The 21558-nt window shown below is 48.7% G+C and overlaps 2 protein-coding genes and 1 long non-coding RNA gene across 7 annotated transcripts; 1 reads left to right on the top strand and 2 right to left on the bottom strand.

Annotated features, from left to right (window-relative positions):
* Nucleotides 1-90: 90 nt before the first annotated feature.
* rom1b (retinal outer segment membrane protein 1b) lies at nt 91-4833 on the bottom strand. Its single transcript, XM_058063830.2, has 5 exons — nt 4199-4833; nt 3181-3423; nt 2287-2474; nt 1944-2190; nt 91-1622 (listed from the first exon to the last, which is right to left on the bottom strand). Exons 1-5 carry the CDS (start codon nt 4346-4348, stop codon nt 1395-1397), a joined length of 1056 nt encoding a protein of 351 aa, XP_057919813.1. The 5' UTR covers nt 4349-4833; the 3' UTR covers nt 91-1394.
* A 240-nt stretch (nt 4834-5073) lies between these two features.
* Nucleotides 5074-10453, bottom strand: LOC131110589 (uncharacterized). Of its 3 annotated transcripts, XM_078788181.1 has the most exons (9): nt 10340-10453; nt 10027-10249; nt 8407-9955; nt 7923-7951; nt 7403-7531; nt 6845-6911; nt 6643-6750; nt 6232-6319; nt 5074-6171 (listed from the first exon to the last, which is right to left on the bottom strand). In XM_078788181.1, the coding sequence occupies exons 1-9, from the start codon at nt 10368-10370 to the stop codon at nt 5639-5641; spliced, it is 2757 nt and encodes a 918-aa protein (XP_078644307.1). In that variant the 5' UTR covers nt 10371-10453; the 3' UTR covers nt 5074-5638. The 3 variants fall into 3 exon arrangements, with proteins under 3 accessions (XP_078644307.1, XP_078644306.1, XP_078644308.1); XM_078788180.1 differs by having other exon boundaries at nt 5074-6319; nt 10340-10452; XM_078788182.1 differs by having other exon boundaries at nt 5864-6365; nt 10340-10452.
* Nucleotides 10454-12045: 1592 nt separating this feature from the next.
* On the top strand, nt 12046-15551 carry LOC131110198 (uncharacterized). Of its 3 annotated transcripts, XR_013625246.1 has the most exons (4): nt 12046-12319; nt 12631-13360; nt 13451-13549; nt 14024-15548. It is a non-coding gene; the product is annotated as an uncharacterized LOC131110198 (long non-coding RNA). The 3 variants fall into 3 exon arrangements; XR_009120858.2 differs by having other exon boundaries at nt 12049-13360; nt 13454-13549; nt 14024-15551; XR_009120857.2 differs by having other exon boundaries at nt 12050-13360; nt 14024-15551.
* Nucleotides 15552-21558: the final 6007 nt, after the last annotated feature.

Raw genomic sequence — 21558 nt, forward strand, 5'->3', positions numbered from 1 at the left:
ACACACAGACACACACTGAGCCAGTTAATCCAGCCAGATAAGTCTATGTTGTGGTGTATGTTTCCATGTAGAAAGGAAGAGCAGACGGTAGAAAGCGCTTGAAGAGGTCTAGCTTTAATGTGCCAATATCGGGGCGGGAACATCAGCTTGCTAAGCGTTCCAGTGCAGGTCAGTCTAAGCGCTGCGAGGCGGTGATTGATGCTGCGGACATCAGGCCAACTCTTCGTGTGAACTAAAGCGGCTAAAAGAAGGTGATGAGCGGCGGCGGCGGCGGCGGGGGCCACGTGTTGATGGGGCCTGATAGAAGCTCTCGGGCGCTGTGGCTGGAGCCTGGTCAAGCCTCCGTCCGGACTAGGGCTGTCAAAAACAAAAACAACGCCTCATTCATCTCCTTGGTTGCTTCCTAATATTTTGCGTCGTTAACGGATGCCACCTCTCTCGGTTTTGACGCCCGACGCAGCCACAGAGTCGCCGCTCTTCCACGCCTTCATTCTGACCTCAACACGTCCCCTCCTCACTGACACCTCTACGGGCCAAGGTGCATTCACTGGCACTCTGACAATCACCACAGCGTGTGGGCCAAAGAAAAACAGGAAGTGGATATTTGTGTCTCTCACCATTTGCTGCATTTAAGTATGCTCGGAAATCCCATAATCCCGTCTACACTCAAAACATGGGTTGAAGTGACGTGCTGTCTTTGATTATACTAATATATACTAATATATACTAATATATACTAATATATACTAATATATACTAATATTTACTAATATATACATGATCACACGCATCTTCTATATTTTAGCTTCCGTTTAGCCATCAATGCAGCATGTACTGTATATACCGGGTACTGGAGTACTATGTACTGTATATACCGGGTACTGGAGTACTATGTACTGTATATACCGGGTACTGGAGTACTATGTACTGTATATACCGGATACCAGAGAACTATGTACTTTATATAACGGATACTGGAGTACTATGTACTGTATATACCGGGTACTGGAGTACTATATACTGTATATACCGGGTACTGGAGTACTATGTACTGTATATACCGGATACCGTAGCACTATGTACTTTATATAACGGATACTGGAGTACTATGTACTGCATGTACCGGATACCGTAGTACTATGTACTGCATGTACCGGATACCGTAGCACTATGTACTGTATATACCGGATACCGTAGTACTATGTACTGTAGTCCTGTCATGTACCTTTCTCTTCATAAGGTCCAGCAAAGGTGGGCGTGAGTGGCTAATGGAGGTGAATGCTGATTGGTGGGATGAAAATGTGGGCGGGTTTGACAGCCCTAGTCAGAAGCAGTAGGTGTTCTACCAGAAACCAGGAAACCCCCCCCCACTTCCTCTTCTCTCCACAAGTCTTCTAGCTGGAAGAGGGAGGGGCCGCGTCCTTGTCTGCGGTGCCCTCGGCCGCACCGGGGTCCACCTGGCCAAACTTCATCAAGAGCAGAGCTTTGACTTTAACCTCCTCCAAGGTCTCCTTGACGCCCTTCTCCAGAAGGTAACCCTCGCTGTCGCCCTCCGGGTGCTCCTGAGCCATGGCGCCTTCCACGGAGGTCTGCAGGTAGCGCAGGCTGAGCAGGACTGACATCTGCACAGGAGAGAAGCCAAGAAGGTCCTACGTTCAACTCAGGCCTACCTGAGCAGCCAACATATTTCATCATAATGAACGCGGGGGGGGGGGGGGGGGGTGAACAGAGAAAGCTGCAGACCCGTGTAGACCTACGGAGCATCTTCAGCTGCTTGCCTTCCCTTTCTGTGAAACCTTGTCTCCTACCATCTACCATTACTGGCTTGTCCTTCATTTTGATGTTTCATCTTTTCTTAGCTTGTGAAATGACATCCTGAAGGTAGAGATGTTCCTCAAGGAGGAGGTAGAGCGTACGTGTCAGAGCGTACGAGTGTGCTCCACCTGTATGAGGATGACGGACAGCACGCCGGGCCCCGTGGAGTTCATCAGGTCCATGTAGTAGTCGATCAGAGCCTCCCTACAGCCGCGCTGGTAAAGGTTGAGCTCCTCCTTCTGGAACTCGTAGTTGTAGTGGGCGGCGTTGTCGGTCAGACGGGTCTGCAGGCAGGGCCGTGGGGACGCGGGGTTGCAGCAGCTGAAGGGGACGCCGTCCAGCAGGAAGCGGCCATCGATGTTGCTACGGATACGACTAGAGAAGGCGGAGAGAAGGGAAAGAAGGGAAGTGCTCACCAGTCAGTGTTTCATCTCTAACGTGACAAACGTCATCAGATCTGATGATGCTCACTCCTTGACGTCCTTAGACGTGTAGTCCAGGTATCTGTTGCTGACCCACTGCACCTCAAACCAGTCCCTGAAGTTGCTGTTTCCACAGCAGCGGAACTCCATCTGCAGACGATCGATGGTCTCCTTCTGGAAGCAGCGCCCCGGAACGTCCGTGTCCTTGTAGAAGCGGATGCCGTTCCTCAGACCGACCTGACAACACAGGAGGAGGTGCTTTCATTTCATACACCGCTACACTGCTACACCGCTACACTGCTACACCGCTACACTGCTGCACCGCTATACTGCTACACCGCTACACTGCTACACCGCTACACTGCTACACCGCTGCACCGCTACACTGGTACACCGCTACACTGCTGCACCGCTATACTGCTACACCCCTACACCGCTACACTGCTACACTGCTACACCCCTACACTGCTACACTGCTGCACCCCTTCACTGCTACACTGCTGCACCGCTACACTGCTACACCGCTATACTGCTACACCCCAACACCGCTACACTGCTACACCGCTACACCGCTATACTGCTACACCCCAACACCGCTACACTGCTACACCGCTACACCCCTACACTGCTACACCACTACACTGCTACACCCCAACACCGTTACACTGCTGCACCCCTACACTGCTACACCGCTATACTGCTACACCCCTACACTGCTACACCGCTATACTGCTACACACCTACACTGCTACACCGCTATACTGCTACACCCCTACACTGCTACACCGCTATACTGCTACACACCTACACTGCTACACCCCTACACTGCTACACCGCTATACTGCTACACACCTACACTGCTACACCCCTGACATTGTTGCAGTGCTGGCCCCGGTCCAGTCAGGCTATGCTGGTGTTGTGAGTGCTTATTGTGGCATCCCACCTTCAGGGACTCCTCCAGGCGGCCCTGTAGGGCGTAGCTGAGCACCACCACGGTGATGAGCAGACAGCAGAGAAGTGCGGCCACGGCGTACCACCCCAGCAGGAGAACCTTCCAGCGTGGGAAACGACTCGGGTCCAAGGAGTCCTGGCACACGCGGCCAGCGACCCAGTTGGTGCCGATGGAGGCCAGGCCCACCAGCATGAGGATGTTGGGCACCACATGGATCTCTGTGTTGTCCATTACCTTTGGAGGGAACGATGGAAGGCAAAGGTGAGAGAAAATGAGCGGAAGTCAGCATGACTACGCTAGCAGCGGAGTGTCGATGTTCGCTTTCACGTTCATCTCGCTGATGAACAACGTCAACCCTCGTTCCTTTCCTTTCACCACACGCTTTGCACTTCTGAGCAGAATGGATTGAAAGCATTTGAGGAGACACTCCTCAGTGTCTTCTCGGGGCTTGTGAAGGCCCGTCTTGTTTGCGTGCAGCCTTCATCGTGCGTAAGTCGGGGCTGCAAATCAATAACACTCGCAGCCGCACCGTGATCAATAACTGGACAGTCAGCTGCTTCGCTTGTGTGTCAATCAAACATCAACGACATGGCTATTCGCCCTTCATGTACTGAACCCGACCTCGTACCATCAATGGTTTCATTTGTGTGTGTATATTGAAGTGGGCTAAGGTCGGACCAGTGGTGTCCCAGTGTGGCCCAGGGGCCCTTTGTGGTCCATTGTAGAAATACAATTCAACCAAAACAAAGCCAGCAAAAATAAGGAATATAATATATTTATTGTAGAATATGTTGGACTCCTCTCATTGGCTGTTATGAATGTTATTTGTTGGCATCTCCAGGCTGTCCAAGCGTCTTCACAAGGGGCCGCATGCAGAGCCGTGCCTTACGCTTGGTGCAAGCCAGGACAAGAACACTGGAACTTCTCACTGGCAAAGTCAAGTACTTTCTTATCTCGTCATATTTCTTATGAAACATGAATGAATTGTATTACTTTTATGATTATTTACCTCCGCCCTACGGAGCAGCTCTATCTTCAGGTAGACCCCCAGGGAAAAGATGAAGGATCCGCACATCACGGCCATCCAGGACAGGAGCCACAAGCCCTGGGCCAGACGCACTCGCCTCTGCTGGCTCAACTGCATCTTCAGCAGCACCATGGCTCCTCAGCTCGCCTCCACACTCGGGACAGCAGGAGCGGCAGTGGGACGCGTCTCCTCGGAAGGCTCTGTCAATCCAGAGGTGGCATGAAAAGGAAAGGGGGGGAGGCGGCGGAGTAATCCAGCAGGTTGAGCTGATCTAAGTCAAGTTGTCCCAGGTGGAGCAGATAAGCTGGAGGACACGCTCAATAATCCAAACGCATCCGTTCACTTGTTCACTTGAATGTTGGATTGGGAATCTTGGCTCATTCCAGACCGATAGCAATGGGAAAAGTTCAAGTGGCTCTCATTTCCACGACTTTCCACTCGGGTGTCTGTGGTCTGCCCCCCTCCACTCCCACCTCCCACCAAAGATTTCCTTCTCTCGGCGTGTCTTGCTGTCTCTTGCTGTCTGGAGCCCCAGTGGGTTTTTGGGGGGGGTTTCTTGGTTATTTACTGCGCCCCCCTAAAGCGTGGTAGCCATGGTTGGAGGATGCAGAGAATGGCCAAAGTGGAGAGTATGGAGCCCTAATCCCCCCCCAGATGAGATCCTATTAGGAGCCGGGGGCCAATGGGAAAGCAGGCCAGTGTCTGATCAGCAAACTTCAGATGCACATGGGGGGGGGGGGGGGGGGGCTCTTCCACCATGTAATCAGCATCTGCGCCGTGTGGAGTCTGCTTGACGGACGTAAAAACACCATTGCTCCCACAAAGCTCTTCTTGGAGATGTCCAGCATCCCCAATGATGGCATTCCAGTCTTCTGACTACGTTTATTAGATGGTCACCTCAGCCACCCCATTCCTTCATCTATTCTCTGTAGATCTATCTATCTCTCTATCTCTCTCTCTATCTCTCTCTCTATCTCTCTCTCGCTCTCTCTCTCTCTATATCTATCTATCTATCTATGTATCTATCTATCTATCTATCTATCTATCTATCTAGTATCTATCTATCTATCTATCTATCTCTCTATCTATCTATCTATCTCTCTATCTATCTATCTATCTATCTATCTATCTCTCTATCTATCTATCTATCTATCTATCTATCTCTCTATCTCTCTATCTTTCTATCTATCTAAGATCAATAAAATGTATTCATAAATATGATCCTAAACTTATGCAGGAAACATTGAGAAAAGAGAGAGATGGCTTCCAGAAGACCTGCCAATAATTGATCAGCTCCATGGCCAGAAGATGAACTAATGGAGGGAACGGACGACTAATGGAACAGAAATGAAATTCAATGAGAAACGAAAATAAGATTCCACAAAGCGGATATTGATGGCTGAGGACTTCCCTGCTATGAAATCAGCTGTTAGCCCACTCCGCCCCTTTGTCCCTTGACTGCTCCGCCCCCACCTCCCGCTTCTGGCCTCCAGCCGCCCCCCCACAGGTGTACAGCTGCTGCAGGAACTCATCCAGGATCTGCTGTGCGGACGTGGAGGTCACGTCTCCTGTCGAGCCCTCAGCAGAGCGCCGGTGCTGACGTGTCTGCTGATCGTGAGCGTAGGTACTTTGTGGCGAGGCCGAGCAATTGGCCATGATTTTCTCATAGATGGCGGTGCTCATGTCCTCCAGCGGGCCTGCAGACAGCCACTTTTCCACCCCCGCTTGGGGCACAGTGGCGGTCAGGGCTGACTCTGTTAGGCGGTCGTGGGTGGCCTCCTCCGAGTTAGCCCTGTGAGCTGGCTGGAGGGCTGGTGGACAGCTGGCAGAGTGGATGGCAGAGTGGATGGCAGAGTGGATGGCAGAGTGGATGGCAGAGTGGATGGCAGAGGGGCTGGCAGAGTGGATGGCAGAGGGGCTGGCAGAGGGGCTGGCAGAGTGGATGGCAGAGGGGCTGGCAGAGGGGCTGGCAGAGGGGCTGGCAGAGTGGATGGCAGAGGGGCTGGCAGAGTGGATGGCAGAGTGGATGGCAGGAGCAGGCGGAGTCAGAAACTGGGCGGAGTTGAAGTGCTTCAGCAGTATTTCCTTCATCAGGGAGGGAAGCTATAAAAAAAAGTGTGATGAAGAGGTTGACAAGGCCAGGATTGTCCTGACAGGTGTGGTGAAGGGTCAAGCGGGGGCGGGGGGGGGTGTATGATGAATATGATGTAAAGGTAGGACTATGCAGGAATATGTAGTAGTACTTGTACACGGTTACATCGATACACATCTGAGCGTGTCAATCACCCCCCAGCGTGGTTATCTTTATCAAGGTGTCCCTTTCTGATGCGGCTACTGCTGGTGGGGGGTCTGCGTGATGTGGGTGGGGTAGTGGGGTATTAGCCTGGCTGTGTGCCGACGTGGCCGGCAGGGGGCGGCATGCTCACATTGATGTTCTCCAGCGTAGCGATGGTCCTGTGAGCGTCTTCTAGCTCCGAGCTCAGCTGGGACACACGATTGAGAAGATACTTCCTCTCACCGCTTATGCTCTCCGACTGTGTGCACAGAGAGGGAGAAGACGAAGAAGTATTGGCGAGGGACAAAGCTGTGATTTGACACCAACACAAGGGGCCGCTTGTGTTTTCTCACCGCTATTTGCAAGTGTTCCCCCAGCAGATGGTTGGCCTGCCTGCTTCCGGAGTGTGTCTCCAGGAGGCTGCAGGACAAAAAGAACCAAGAAGCTTTTACATCCTTGTGCTCCTGTTGCCGGCAGGCAGGAAGGCTCGTTTGCTGACTGGTGCAGCGTGTTCCACAGATCAATCAATCCATAGTGGCTGTTCTATAATGACTCCATTGATCAGCAGAGAGCATACGGCTCTCCGTGGGATCAATATGCGTGAGCCAGAGTGATTGACATGGGACCTTTGCCGGGGCTCCTAAACAACACATCAGCAATGAGGACCACCATGACATTGTAATGGTATGTACTGTATGTACTGTACGTACAATACTCTAGCATGTCTTCCCAAGCATTTGGACCACAGGCCATAGGGGGAAGCGTAAATGCCACTGTGTTTTATTCTACATGATAGTACTCCATCTACATACCATACTGCATTTCATACGCTATTCTCTTCTCTATTGGCTTCCATTACACATCAACATACGGTTTGGAAATGCCGCCGTTCATTGATTATCCTTCCAAACCTTTTGTATTTCTCTTTCACATTGCTGAGTTCGTCCCTGGTCCTCTGCAGCTCCGACTCCAGGCTCTCAATGCAGACCACGGTCTGCAGCAAATTCTGGTGGAGATCAGTATTCTCCTCCTGTAGCACACTAAACACAGAACGAGGAGGATGGCGAGTCATTTGGAGGAAAGGTACCGCGCACATTCAAGTATAAGCAAAATCACTAACGCAGAAAAAACAAGATGGTACTTGGCCATTCTTTCCTTAGTACCTTGCCTTTATTCCCTTAGTACCTTGCCTTTATTTTTGAAGTAAATGTTAGTTTTTGAAACTGACATGGGCCTGTGTAGAATTGTCTCATTGTTGACATGAAGCAGCTTAAATGACAATAATTGATAAATGAATGGAATATGAAGATGTGATGTGAATTTTTCTTGGAGATGAATCAAGTATCTACCGTATACATCTACGGTAACTACCAATTCATCAAAGTACATCATCACACTACATATATATAGAGAGAGAGATCTTTTACTTACTGAAGCTGCTGAGAATCCCACAGCCTGTCCTATAGAAAGGAGGACAAAGAAGAAGAGAAGTGATCTGTGATGGAAATAAAAAGCATCTCCTACCACATGGAAGCATGAGGGCCATTCATAAAACAACATCCCGTATTGCTCAACAGACAGTCGGCTTGTCCTGAGTAAAGAGCCAGAGCTGAGTCAAATGTCCCTGATTTGACCAAACTGAGTCATCGGAGTTAGTTTTCCCAGCCTACCATCATTCACGTAGAAGCAAAGGCCAACATGGACAAAGTCGGCGTGACTCCAGGACGGCTCGCTGCATCGGCGAAGGGGACACTACGGTAGATTTGCTATCGATTGTGGCAGCGCTGCCCGACGCCTTTGTGTGTTTACTGTTTGATTGTTCTTTGGGGATTATCGCTATGGTCAGAATTTTCCCACACGAAGCCAGCAAGACCATCAAATGGAAGAAGTTTAGTGAACATGGAGATGAACTCACTCTGCATTGCTTTGAGTTGAGCAAATTCTCGGAATGGTGGCGTCCGCTCTGCTCCACGCGGTGACTGCTGGCAGGAGAAGTTGTGTCTGGAGTCCTGGATGAGTCTGACTTACCGGATGAAGACTCCGATCCGAGGCCCGTTCTTGCACCCTGAGCCGAGGAAGGTGGCGAGGTGCTCGACCTTGAGCAAGAGTGCCCTTGATGAAGTTGAGGGAAGCGCTGGCTGTGTGTGCTATGCAGGGCGGTGGGCTGCTTGGCGTGGTGGTGCCGCGGTTTGGGCCGGCTAGGTTCAGGGCCGGTTCCGGTTGGGTGGGGACCATATCTTCCGTGCCCGTCCTCAGACAAGGAGCTACCGATGGGTGACATCCTCTTGTCTTTCCGGCTTCTTCCATGGTTAGCCTTGTGACTGGGGGGGAAGTGGTGGTGATGAGGCGGGGGGCTACCATGGTGGCTGCGAGATGCATATGAGAGCAGTCTGTCAGGATTGGAGCAGTCTGAGTATTTTCTGGAGACACCACAAGCACCTTTCTCCTGCCTGTTGTTGTTTTTGGGATACTGTTCCCTCTCTTCGGCAGAGCTCCTCCTGTTCTTCTTCGGTGGGAGTTGAGGCTTGACGGGGTCGAGTGTTGGCTCCGACGCACACGTCGTGTCACTGCTTGTGTTATTGCTCATGCCAAGCATGGTGAGATACGATGGACTTATCACCTGCTTTGTTATCTCATCCAGGAAAGCTGAAAATTGCAACTTTCCCTGAAGGAAATTTTCCCTGGCTCGCTCTATCTCCGATTGTCTGCTGCGATCCTGTTTGGGAACTCTGGGCGATAAGACCTCCATCGACTTAGCTTTGCGTATGTCGGCATCAGGCTCTTTGTTCTTGAGGATTCCTTTGCTGGGAAGCTGGCTGGATGACACGGCTCTCTTGGGGCCCCTGGAAACTCCCAAGAGGAGGTCTTCGTTGCTGAAAGCCAAGCTTCGACTCAAACTTGAAGCCTTGTACAGATGCCGGCCGTCTGGTGCCTTGCATTGTTTTCTGCCATTGCGGCTTTCATTCACCTTCAGGAGGCCCTCCTCACTCCTGCTGTGACTCCGGTCAAGGGGCGAAAAGTCAGCCCTCGCCGTCTGTTGTGGGCTCCCACCAATGTGACTCCCAGCACTCCCGTTGCGGCCGTGCCGAATTGTAGCAAAGACAATCGGCTCACTGCTGTTGTCTTCCCGGAAAACCCTGCGGACGTCCGGGATGTTGGAGCAGGACAGAGAATGCTGCGGGCGTTCGGCGTGGCGAAGAGAGAAGGGATCGTTGGAGCTGGCCTCCGTGTACCAGGATGACGAGGAGAAGGACGAAGAGGAGGAAGAAAGGGAAGAGGAGGAAGCTCTGGAGAGAGATACAGGAGTGTCCTGGTTGTAAAGTATCTCATCCTCGTCCTTGTGAGGAGTTTGTTGCATTTGATGGCGGTGAGTGTTGTTGAGGAGATATTGACCATTTGGACGGCGGTGGCCGTGGCCTTGGTTTTCTTCCTGATTTCCATCAGCATCATCAAAGAGTGTAAACCTGTGACACGAAAAATCTTCAACATACTTAAGTGCACTTTCCAATGAACAAATGGTGCTGTGTCATCCTACCTGTGCGACTCCGGGTCTTCGGGACGGTGGTACTTCCGCCGTTCCACCTCACCTTGGCCGGAGGGGCTGTGAAGAGGCCTGAAAAACTTCTCCATGACCTGTCTCTTCCCTGGCGGCAGGCTATTGATGCCGACTTGTTGGAGGCCGCTGTACGGAGGCCACGGATGGGGATCTGTGCTCGCGCCGCTCCGGTGCTCCAGTTTCTCACTGGCAACTGCTCTGTCTGTGAGGCAACAACCTGTTGACTCTTTGCTTCAGCCTTGAGTGTGCTCCTACAAAAATGTGCATGCTAACAGTGTAGATCCATGTCTACCTTCTATGGATAGCTCTGTCTTCTTCATCATGGGGCTGCGCAGAGATGGAATGGAGAAACTCCTGCATGCATGCTGGCTTGCTTTTATCGTGCCTGACGTACCAAGTGGGAGCTTATTGGATTGACTGAAAGAGGGCGTTCAATCCAACAGATGATCAAAGTCGGACATTTGGAAACATGATCAATACCAGAATTCGATAAACGGACTGATGTAACCGGTTGTACCTAAAAGTAAGCACGTTATTTGGCTTGTGCATCACGTGACTGCGTCAGCATTGACTTCATCCCGTTCATAATCGCCAGATTGATGAGCTGAGCGTAACGCATCCACAGGACAGCACCCGGGGCCTGCTGGATCAATGACATTGAATCATGCTGAGGACAGTTATGTAAAAGAAGGCTTTTGTAGCCCACACTCCCCCGCCCCCCAGGATGGTGTGGTCCCTTTGGAAAACACGTGGATGTGTGACATTTTTGCATTGCATTACCTTTATCTCATAATATTAGGACTTTAGCCCCAAATATTTCTATTTCCTTTTTTTCCTTCTCCACTTCTTCCCAGCCTTCATTCTTTTTTGTTTCTAATGATTTTACCACCCGAGTTCAATGTGGAGTTTGCATGTCCCCCCCACATTCCAAAAACATGCCAGGTTCATTGGCCACTCCAAATTGTCCATAGGTATGAATGTGAGTGTGAATGGTTGTTTGTCTACGTATATGTGCCCTGGGATTGGCTGGCCACCAGTCCAGGGTGGACCCCGCCTCTCCCCCAAGACAGCTGGGATAGGCTCCAGCAACCCCCAGCGACCCTCGTGAGGATAAGCGGTAGAAAATGAATGAATGAATGATTTTATCACTTTAAACAGAGATTTCAACTTCATCTTTTTTAAATATTCATAAGATGATGTCTTTAGTTTTGTAAATTAAGAAAAGTTTTGTTCTGGAAAGATTACCATTGGTTTCTATAACTTCATTATCCTAATGGTTTGTCATAAAATTACTCCTCTATTTTCCATTTTTGCAGTTTTTTTAGTTGGGTTTTTAGTGGTATTTTTAGAAAGTGCCTTGGGCCATTAAAGAAACAACAGCGTGCCACAAATGGCCCCTGGGCCGCATGTTGGACACCCCTGACATATATGGCCTGACACATTGGAGTCCTGGTGTGGTTATTCTCGGTAGCTAATTTTAGTAGCTAAACTTTGCAAATGTGCATGCGTTGGGCGTGTGTTGCAGCGTCATAGCAGGAAGTGGGTGAAAGATAGGATTGCCCAAAGATAGGATTGCTTGGTCACCCCCCACCACCCAGCATGGATTTATTCCTGCAAATGATGTTTGCTCATCTTCCTATGCCAGTGACACACGGGGACAATGAAGTGCTCCTCCACGGGAGATACGTCATGAATCTGCAGCCATTCTTACATTTTGGTTTGTTTGGTGCCTGAGATTATTTCCAGATTGAAATTATTTAGATTATTTCTAGTTGAAATCCCAATAAGATTTACCTGGTTACGTAAAGGTTTAATAAAAAAAATAAACTTGATGTTCTCTAATGTTCCTTTCGTCAACAAAAGGCACATCACTGCAGCAAATCAAGTACAGTCATGTGAAAATATTAGGACACCCATTTGGGACACCCCGTGGGGTGTCCTACATTTTGAGGTTGCATCCGGTTTTGAAGCCTCTCGTGCAACACCGGAAGATTAGTCCGCGCAGCGTGACGTCAGCTGATGGTCTTGTCCGTCCTTTTCTGCCATGTCGTTTACTTCCTCAAGCATGCACGGTTAACTATACACTAGTATTTATTTTTTGCTGTGAAAATTCGGTGAATGGTCATAACATGAAACGATGTCGGCCGACAAAGGGGTGCTACTTTTCATGACGAACGGATACGTGACCAAAACACTGGAAGTGAATAAATAGCTCCGGTGCGGCCGCTCCACCCCAACGCCTGAGACCGCCGTCAGCTAGCGTGATTGACAGGTCAAAGCTTGCTTTTTCTGATATTTTACATGCGGTATTTCAATGTTCGAGGCAGTCGAGGAGGCCACTGAACGTGTAGACGTTTTATCTGGTAGCTGTTGTGTTTTTCGACTCCGCTTCCTTTAGCCGTGTTTACCAGCCTTACAGTCGGCTAAGTGCCGTGTTTTGGCATCTGTATCGGCGGCAAATGAAGTGGTTTTAGGGTGGTCTGAGGTCGTAGTCACGTGGCAGAGGACCCCCCCCGCCCCCCGCCCCCCGCCCAGCCATGGAAACAATGTTTTCAAACTGAAATGATCCTTTCATCCTAATAGGGAGAATATTCCTATAAAGCATTGTTGCCTGCAGCTGTACCAGGCGGCCTTTGCTTCTTGCCACCATGGTGAGATCCATAGAGCTCTCCGAGGCCTCCAGAATGGAGATTGTCCAAGCGTATGCGTCTGGCAAAGGATATAAAAAGATCTCCAAACAATTTGAAATCAGCACTTCCACCATAAGGAAAATAATTTACAAATGGAAAACCAGTAAAACGACGGCCAACAGGCCTCGGTCCGGCCGGCCTAGCAAGTTCAGCGCATCGGCAGACTGCAAGATGCTCAAAGAACTCTCCAAAAATCCCCAAATGTCATCACGGGACCTGCAGGAAGCTCTTGCCGCAGTTGATGTCAGAGTGCACGCGTCCACCATCAGAAAGAGGCTACACAAGTTTGAATATGCGTGGGAGGCGTGTGAGAAGGAAAGCCTTTCTGTCCAAGAACAACCTGACCAGACTGAAGAACGTCTAGCCCAAGGGTCTCCAGCAGAAGGCTCGCAAGCTACCAGTAGCTCAACACAGTAGCTGTTCTCGTGGGACCGCCTCATCGTGTACATAATGGACCTTTCTCTTTCCGTATGGAATGAAAACTGGACTTTTTCTTCTTCTGTGTTTTGGGGAGAGCTGATCAGAAAGCTTCTGACCGTTTCAAAAAGGAAACATTGGTGCCTGTCAAAGTACGACTCCGAGGACCCGGGAGGATGATTCTTCAGCACAACTTGACATTTCAGGTACGTATGAGCCACTCTTTTACAGTTATTGATAATGAGGTTAGCAGTTACCTGTGTATTGTGTACTATACATTCTTCTACATCCTTTAGTAGTTGTTCCAGGATACCATGCCCTGCGAGGATTTCCCTTTTCCCATCCATCTTCAACACCACTGAGCAGACTCGCAGCAGCCAGCCGGCGTGTTCTTGGTAAGTTTAGTCAGTGTACATGTGGGGATGGACGTTCACTGGCAGAAAGTAGATGAAGTACTGCAATAGGACCAATTCATCCTGCAAGAAGTAGTGCTGCAATAGGATCAGGTCACCCTGCAGGAAGAAGTGCTGCAATAGGACCAATTCATCCTACAAGAAGTAGTGCTGCAACAGGATCAGGTCACCCTGCAGGAAGAAGTACTGCAATAGGACCAATTCATCCTACAAGAAGTAGTGCTGCAATAGGATCAGGTCACCCTGCACAAAGTAGTAGTAGTACTGCTACAGGATCAGTTCATCCTGCAGGAACAAGTACTGCAATAGGATTAGGTCACCCTGCACAAAGTAGTACTGCAATAAGATCAGGTCATCCCGCAGGAAGAAGTAGTAGTACTGCAAGAGTTTGTGTATAGTACTTGTATAGTACATTCCCATGATGACATCTGTGGTTGGTCTTCTCTCTGCTTCCAGACTCCACCCGGCCGCCTTGTGTTCCGGTGACACTGCTGACGGGCCCCCAAGATGACTTCAAGGTCTACTTTGCCGAGGGAGGCTGCTCGCCACGCTGACCCAACCCCTGCCAAGGACAACTCATCATGGGGTCTGTGAGAGCTCCACTTTGTCTGGTTCCTCACCTGGTTTTGTTTGTCCTGGCTGGCCTAACGGGGGCATTAAAGCTCCAGCAACGTAGCCCAAGTCAAGTCCTGGGGGTCTTGTTGGCCTGTGAGGGAAGGATGGAACATGACATGAACATGGGATGGGTGAAGCGGAAGCTGCTGTTCCTACCAGGGCCGGCCTACATGGACCAGAAAGTCATATCCCATATATCTACGTACCATATCTGGCCCCGTACTTTCCTTTTCAGTTTAGACTAACTCCTAGGCAAACGTGCGTGTCAGGGTGTTGATTCAAATGAATACATACCATGAGGATGCTTATTTCAATGTTAGGGCTTCATGCAGGATGCACATTAAACAGATGCTTCGTAAACAATGTTCACAAGGAACGCAGCAGGAGCACGGCGGACATCACAAACATTCCTCATATTGGAGTTTGTACCATGTTTTATCTGTACTGCTCTGGATTGGAAGTACCTCCATATTAAAGAGTTACTGCTTACTCCTTGCCCACTTCTTCCACCCAGACATGCTAGCCTGTTCGCTTCGACTGAGCGTCCACCCTCCATCATGCAGGCATCAGGGAGATACAGCTCAAATCCAGTTAATCTCCATATCACCCATATGTTGGGTTTGATATCTCACTTAAAGCAAATGTGGATAGTCCTACCTCACCTGTGGTGCGAGTGTCTGGTACAAGCCATCAAATGAGTTTTCTGCGTATGGTGGCTGGGCTCTCCTTCAGAGAGAAGATGAGAAGCACTGTCATCCAGGACAAAGTACGCATTGAGAGAGCCAGATGAGGTGGCTGGAGCATCCTCTAGGTCCCAGCAGTAGTTCTACACTTCATCAAGCACCGGTTACCCCAAAACACCATGACTGCACAAGACTGGACAACACGTCTCTGCCACAGCCAAGCAAGCTTGGTACTCGTCTTATGGAGCACGCCTCCGTGATAGACATCATGGACTGCGTGTTTCCTCCCACGTTCCAAAAGCATGGATCGTCCATGGCTATGACTGATCGTCTATACGTGGCTTGCCCTGAGCTGGTAGCCAACCCAGGGTGTAACCCACCTCGCCCAAAGTCAGCTGGGATAGGCTCTGGCATACCCCTAGTGAGGAAGAAGCGGCTTAGAAGATGGATGCATGTGGTTGCACAGCAGCAGGAAATGGAAGCCGAGAGGTAGGCATGGATGAAACATGGACTCTTGTCAAATGGTGACTGCATTCCTGGCCACCACTGGTGGAGTGAATGACTGACATCCTGGAGCAGGGAGAGTTCTCCCTGCATGTACCCACAGACCACATTCGTGTCATGGTGGCTTTGCAGTATTTTCATCACTTCTAGAACTGCTACTATAGTAATAAATATTGTTACAGGAATACATTTGCACGTGTTTTTTATCTAGCTAAATTTGTAGGTGAGGACTTTGTATCAACTGGTTACACAAGGTAGTGTGGTTGTGTGCCTAGATGACCAGCAGGGGGCAGCATGTTCACATGAAGATGAACCGGGAGTGGTTTGTATCAACTGATGAGGTTAGTGTGGTCGTGTGCTTAGATGACCAGCAGCTATACTGTATGTTCCGCATATTGACAGATATACTCACTTCCATGAGGTGTTAACTGCTAGCTAGCATGGATGTTATGCAAGTGGTTCGCTCTGTAGCTTGCTAACACAGTGTACAAGTAGACATTAGTAATTAGCAAGCAAATTATCTCAGGAAAGGCTTTGCTCCAACAACTGCGTTGAATGGCAACTCCCCAAAGAGCAGTTTACAGCAGTAGAACTGCAGCCATATACTGTAGTATTTTACTGGACATAATGTACAACTTCGGCCTGTTTTAGCTGTGTCGCTTTAACAACCGAGACTGCACTCCAAGCACACGCTAAGAAGTCAGAAGGCTAGGAAAGTCCCTCTCCGACCTTTACTTCCATCCCACCGCAATCTGATCCCATGTCCCCATTTGTGAAAGCTCCACTTTCTCTTATTTGCTCCATTTGTTTTCAGCCTCGGCATAATTTAGCAGCCTTACGTAACCACATGGTTCCATTTTCGGCTCTATATTTTCTCCGCTACAATGGCGGTCCTGCTGTGGCTTGGAAGGCTCTTTTGCCAGTGTTGTGTGGCAGCTGCTCCTTGCTAGCAGACATGAAGTCGTGTAACCCCCACCCAACCCGTCTTTGTGGCCGCGTGGGAGTCGTGACTGACGCCATGTTGTTACGTAGCCCCCCTACGCTTGCAACAAGAGTGACGTATACGTGATATAACTATGGCGACGTTTGGAAGACAAGAATTGTGTGTATCTTGATATGTCGGCTAATCTCCGAAATCAAACCCCCCAAAGAAACTAACAAATGTATGTAGGAATAACATGTTGCACGGCGAGGTTTCAGTTGTCTTTCAGGAAAGCTGGTAGGAGCAGTTGCATTTGGCAACTAACGCCCTCCCCCAGCGTACTGGTCATTTTCCACTCTGGCGTTGTTTCTGGAACTGTGGCGTTTATTCGCCTGACACCATTTGAACTTAAACGACTGCATTGTGGCTGGATGCTGACTTATAAAGCACACTGGCGAATAATTAACATAGAGCGAATATAAAGCCACACGTCGTACCGTCCGACTTGGCCATATTACACGTGACAGCAATGGTCGATATTTAAACATAAAAATGATCACATTTGCACTACATCGACGTGGTTTCATCAGATTAGTGGTAGATTTGTGTAGTGATGAGTTGGCTCTTTTTTACGCTTATTGTGTATATATTATATTTTTTTTAACAAAAGGCGTAGCACTGCAGCAAACGAAAGTAGATCCGACCGACATTCTGGTTTTATCCAGTTTAGGAGGTTTGAAGCTGCAGTCCCAGCTGCAGAAGATTAATCCGCGCAGCCGTTAAAGTGTGACGTCAGCTGTTGTGTTTCAAACCGAGAGCGGAAAACAAACGTCTTTACCTACACAGAATGATGATTTAGTGATTTATATAGTTTCATATATACATGCTATTCGCACTTTGCTCCAAACAGAATCAATGTATAGATATATTTGGCTCGTAGATGAGGGAGTATGTTTCCTGTCGGATGGATACGTAACCTACCCGCACTCTCAGCGTATAAATAAGGTCTGTGCCCATCCACCGCCACATTGCTTTGATTCGTCTTCTTCTTTCGTCATTCTCAGGTGAAACCGGCCCTTTTTGTACCAGTTTGGTTATTTTTTGTAGCTAATTGTTAAGGATGCTGTTGACGCTGTTTGTAGAATTTACGTCGCTTGTTGAGTAACGAAAGGAACGGTAGCTTTAATGTTATCACGGAACAGCAGACGGTTTCGGTCGGTGTTTTTTTAATCAGATCTTACGTCAGACGAAATATTAAGTGAACTACATAAAAAAAACAATTTACCCCTTTTAACGACAGAGATCCAAGTGTAAAAGTTGGGCGTTATGCGTTTTTTGCGGCCAATTAATTGTTTCTCAGTTATGTTACCAAACCTTTAATCTGATCGCTTTGTTGCTGTCAAATTGTATTTTTTATTAGTTTGATGATGGAAATGTGGTCTATCTACCTTCAGTTCTTTTTGTTTTTTAATGTCTCAAGATGGCCGTCGTGACGTAGTGTCTTCACTGCTATTGAAAGACTGACTGGCGCACATTAGCAAAATGGCGGCCTCTCTGTCAAGGTCAGTAGCTTTTCTAGAGTCTAGAATTGTTGTACTTGGTAGCAATTTGACATGAACAGAGCTGGTGACTAGAACCAAACGGTGGCTAATTTTGTCACGCTACGTAAGCAGTGGCCAGCCTGGTAATGGTTGAACTGTGCTGATGGCCCACAAGGCAAATAAGATGAAAACAAATGAAGCATTCAGCCTTCTGGCTGACTCACTGTAGCTAAATTGCTATTAGCTGAATATAATTTGTTACCATATAGCCTTTTTTTGGCAAACATTTTTTCACTGCACTGGCGGAATGTTGTGCCTTTTGCAAATGAATGGAAACAATCTGGCTGCCATCAACTGGCAATGTAGATATACTACAGTGGCATTGCAGGCGTATTTTGGTCAAAGTATGTTTTTGTCTTTGTTGATGTAACCGCAACTTGCCACACGAGCAAAGAAACAGATGAGTTATCCTATCAACTGATTTTTTTTTTTATTTTAAAATTTTGGCTTTTTTTATACCACTTTTGGAAAATGGACTGAGTTATTGGGAGGAATGGACTTAGTGGTAGATGAAGAATGGACTTAGTCATTAGAGGAAGATCACAGGATCAGCGACGCGGGGATGACCAGGAGGGAGCCAGCCAGGCAGGACAGGACCAGAACGTGTGGTGGGACCAGAGGGCGCCAGGCAGGACAGGACCAAAACGCGTGGTGGGACCAGAGGGAGCCAGACAGGACAGGACCAGATCGTGTGGTGGGACCAGAGGGCGCCAGGCAGGACAGGACCAGATGGTGTGGTGGGACCAGAGAGCGAAGGGAAGAGCAGAGGGGTCCAAAAGATGGAGCCAGAGGCAGGGTAGCGGCGTTCAGAGTCCATCGTTGGCAAGCCGGCCGGTGCCCAGAGGGTGGGACGGGGAGCAAGCGCTTCATATTAATCCCAAAGACGTTGGTTTGTATAAAGGTGGAGGTATCTGTAAAGGGGCCTGTCAAATCAAATTAATTGTACTTCAACTTTTCTTCTGTAGGACACAATGTCTCGCACAGATCTCTCTTCCCTTTTCCAGGCTATCTGTAAAGCGTGTCGTACCTTGATCACCCTTCCTGTTGTACGCTGATTCATGTGATGGTGGTGTCCACTGTAACGACTGCCTCGGTAGTGTGCTGGCGAGAGGAACGTCTTATTGGAATTCTCTACCCTGCTGCGATCACAAGTAGTTCCCCGGCCGGAGGGAGAGGCGGTCCTTTATTGGCTAGGCCTACTCGAAGTTTGTCTCCATTTGGGTTTCTTTCAAATCTCTTGGGTGAAGGGAGGGTGGGATGGGGGGGGGCCTTAATCAGTCTCTTCCTAGACTCCACAGCTCTCAAGGTTCCCTTGGCAATGGCCTGACTAAGAACATCCCAACATCCAAGTGGCCAATTTGCATCGCAGGATAGCAGCCCCTAAAGTAGTCACCTGGTGTAGCCAGAGCACATGCGGAGTGCGGTAAAAGTCTTTGCAATTTTGTTCAGGCATTATGCTGCTTGTGGGTCGGGGAGGGGCTGTGTCTTTGTTGCTTTTGCAGATTAACTTATGCCAGCCCTTCGGTAATCTACGCCAAGTCAACGTCTTCACGTCAGTGCATATGGCGGAAATCCTTGGTGTTCACAAGTGCGGTATTTAAGTACTACTCAAAGACAAATATCTTGATGCAGTTGTCCCCTTGGAGGACATGATATTCCTGTTGGTTTGCACTGCCTTGTATTTTGGACGGAGAGAGGCTTTTTCCTTTGCATTTTCAGTGTGCGGTGTCCTGTGCGCTTTCCAATACCTGCGTCCACCTGGAAGTCTCCTAACTCATTGTATGTACATGTTTCCTTGCGCTTGGAGCGTCACGTAAGATCATGAAATGTTTCACTATTTAACAGTCATTGTCTTAAACTTCCTTTCAACTAGTTACATCCCTTGTATTGACAATACAATGCGCCAACTATTTGTAAAGGATTTTCTATTTGCATAATAAATGCATAGCTTGTTGCCATTGAATACAGTACTGGTATGCATTTGTTATTGGGGGGGCTTTTTGGGGAGCTTCTCTTGTGCTTTTTCAGGAATTTAAGCTTGGAGCTTTGTAGAGCACGGATGTGACCCGGCCTCCTTGATCTTTCAAAGTGGAAATTGAAGGCAGATAAGTGGAATCCATCAAATACCGATGTTGTTGAAGCAGCATATTACTTAACGCTCCCAATGGGATGTATTCAACGTGCTGAACTGCCCCATCTTACAAGCTAGACTTGACTGACGTAGCGCTAGCATAGCACTGCCTGAGCTACGGGAACATTTGATGGACGTTGCTTGTGGTATCTGCAGTAAAGCATGTGGGTAAGGCTAACAGTAGTCAGTTCTATGATCTTGTGGGATTGTAGGGGTTGTCTTGTCTACCTCTGATTTCTACAGAGCAGCCCGAAGGAGGAAACGAAATATTCCCATGACAACATGAGACACACGCAGCCCTTTGAAATCAACCATCTGTTTGGCTCGGGAATCAGGTTTAAATGACTCTGAAGAACATTTAGTCCTCGGCTACGTGCCCTTGTGCAACTGTGCAGGTGGCAGGTGTATGGTGAAATGCAACGACCACGCAACTGTGTGACGTTCCAAAATGTAGTAGCTGAGGAAGGCTGTGCATTGTGCAGCTTGAATTGGTTTGGCAACGCAAATGTGTTGCTGGTTGTGGTTGTTGGTATCCCTGCAACTTCTCTTTACAGAGCTCAGACTTTCAGGCTGGTTGATGCAGCAATGAGGTCGTCTAATTGTACGTTGTAAGATGTTGACCTCATTTGCCAGCAAAATGACCTTGGAACTGGCTTAATGTTAACCTCCAATCAACAATGCTTTACTAGAGAATTCCTCTTTGGCCAACTTTGCATCTTAAAGCGTAAGATGAGTGTCTGTGCTGGGTGTGTTGTGTAGATCACTCTGTTTCAGATGGTTATCGTCTGTCCACTCCGAGCTCACCGCCTCTGAATGCAAAGCCGTCTGTGGAAGCTGCCGGCCAATATGTGTAGCCCCTGAATGATGTTCCGACCCTCTGTGCGCTTGTGCTTGAACCTGACGTCCTTCGCGGAAGCCCTGCTACTTTCTGTCTGCGTGCGTGTGTGTATGTGTGTGCGCCTCTTTCCATTTTGGTTTCTCAGGTCAAAAAATCCAAATTTGATCACTAAGGCACCTGGGATGGAACACTTGAGAATCCAGGCACTAAGATCACCAGCTGCAAGTTTCTTTCCCCTAATGCATCACTTGTGTCGTGGGTGTCAAGTTAAGTCATTTGGGTTCCCTTAATTCCATGCCATGGCCTAAAGTGTAAACCACATGCTGCATGTACATCAGCTATGCGTAACATGACTACCTGAATGTGTAATACACTTGCAATGCTGTGCTTTTGGGGCATTTTGTGGGGCGGGGGAACAATCTCTTGTCTTACAGAATTCTTTCAGCATAAATCACTTGAGACGCGCTACTTAACCCTCTGCACCAGTTGTGGAATGCCTTGATTCTGCCTGCCTCTAGTTAAAATTTCTTGGAAGAATTGCGCTTCAGCGAGGAAGAGTAGCCGGTGATTAATTCGCTATCCACAGTTGGCGGTAAACGACAACCATATTCACATCCTTTTGGACAAGCACTGGTGAATGTTGATGTGGGGGGAGGGGAAGGGGAGGCTCATTGTCTTTTTTTTTTTTTTTCTCCCC

This window comes from Doryrhamphus excisus, linkage group LG22, assembly GCF_037039965.1.
Source record: "Doryrhamphus excisus strain RoL-2023G ecotype Guam linkage group LG22, RoL_Dexc_Guam_v1.1, whole genome shotgun sequence".
Taxonomy (NCBI): Eukaryota; Metazoa; Chordata; class Actinopteri; order Syngnathiformes; family Syngnathidae; genus Doryrhamphus; species Doryrhamphus excisus.

Bases quoted from the DNA above. Each gene is read 5' to 3' on its own strand.
- rom1b (XM_058063830.2), bottom strand. From the start codon at position 4,348: ATGGTGCTGCTGAAGATGCAGTTGAGCCAGCAGAGGCGAGTGCGTCTG. The intron at 2,191-2,286 runs GTGAGCATCATC...CGCCTTCTCTAG, and splicing joins ACGTCTAAGGACGTCAAGGA to TCGTATCCGTAGCAACATCG. The intron at 1,623-1,943 runs GTGGAGCACACT...TCTCCTGTGCAG, and splicing joins TGTCCGTCATCCTCATACAG to ATGTCAGTCCTGCTCAGCCT.
- LOC131110589 (XM_078788180.1), bottom strand. From the start codon at position 10,370: ATGATGAAGAAGACAGAGCTATCCATAGAAG. The intron at 7,532-7,922 runs GTAAGTAAAAGA...TTCTGTGTTTAG, and splicing joins TGGGATTCTCAGCAGCTTCA to TGTGCTACAGGAGGAGAATA. The intron at 6,751-6,844 runs GTGAGAAAACAC...CTGTGCACACAG, and splicing joins GGGAACACTTGCAAATAGCG to TCGGAGAGCATAAGCGGTGA.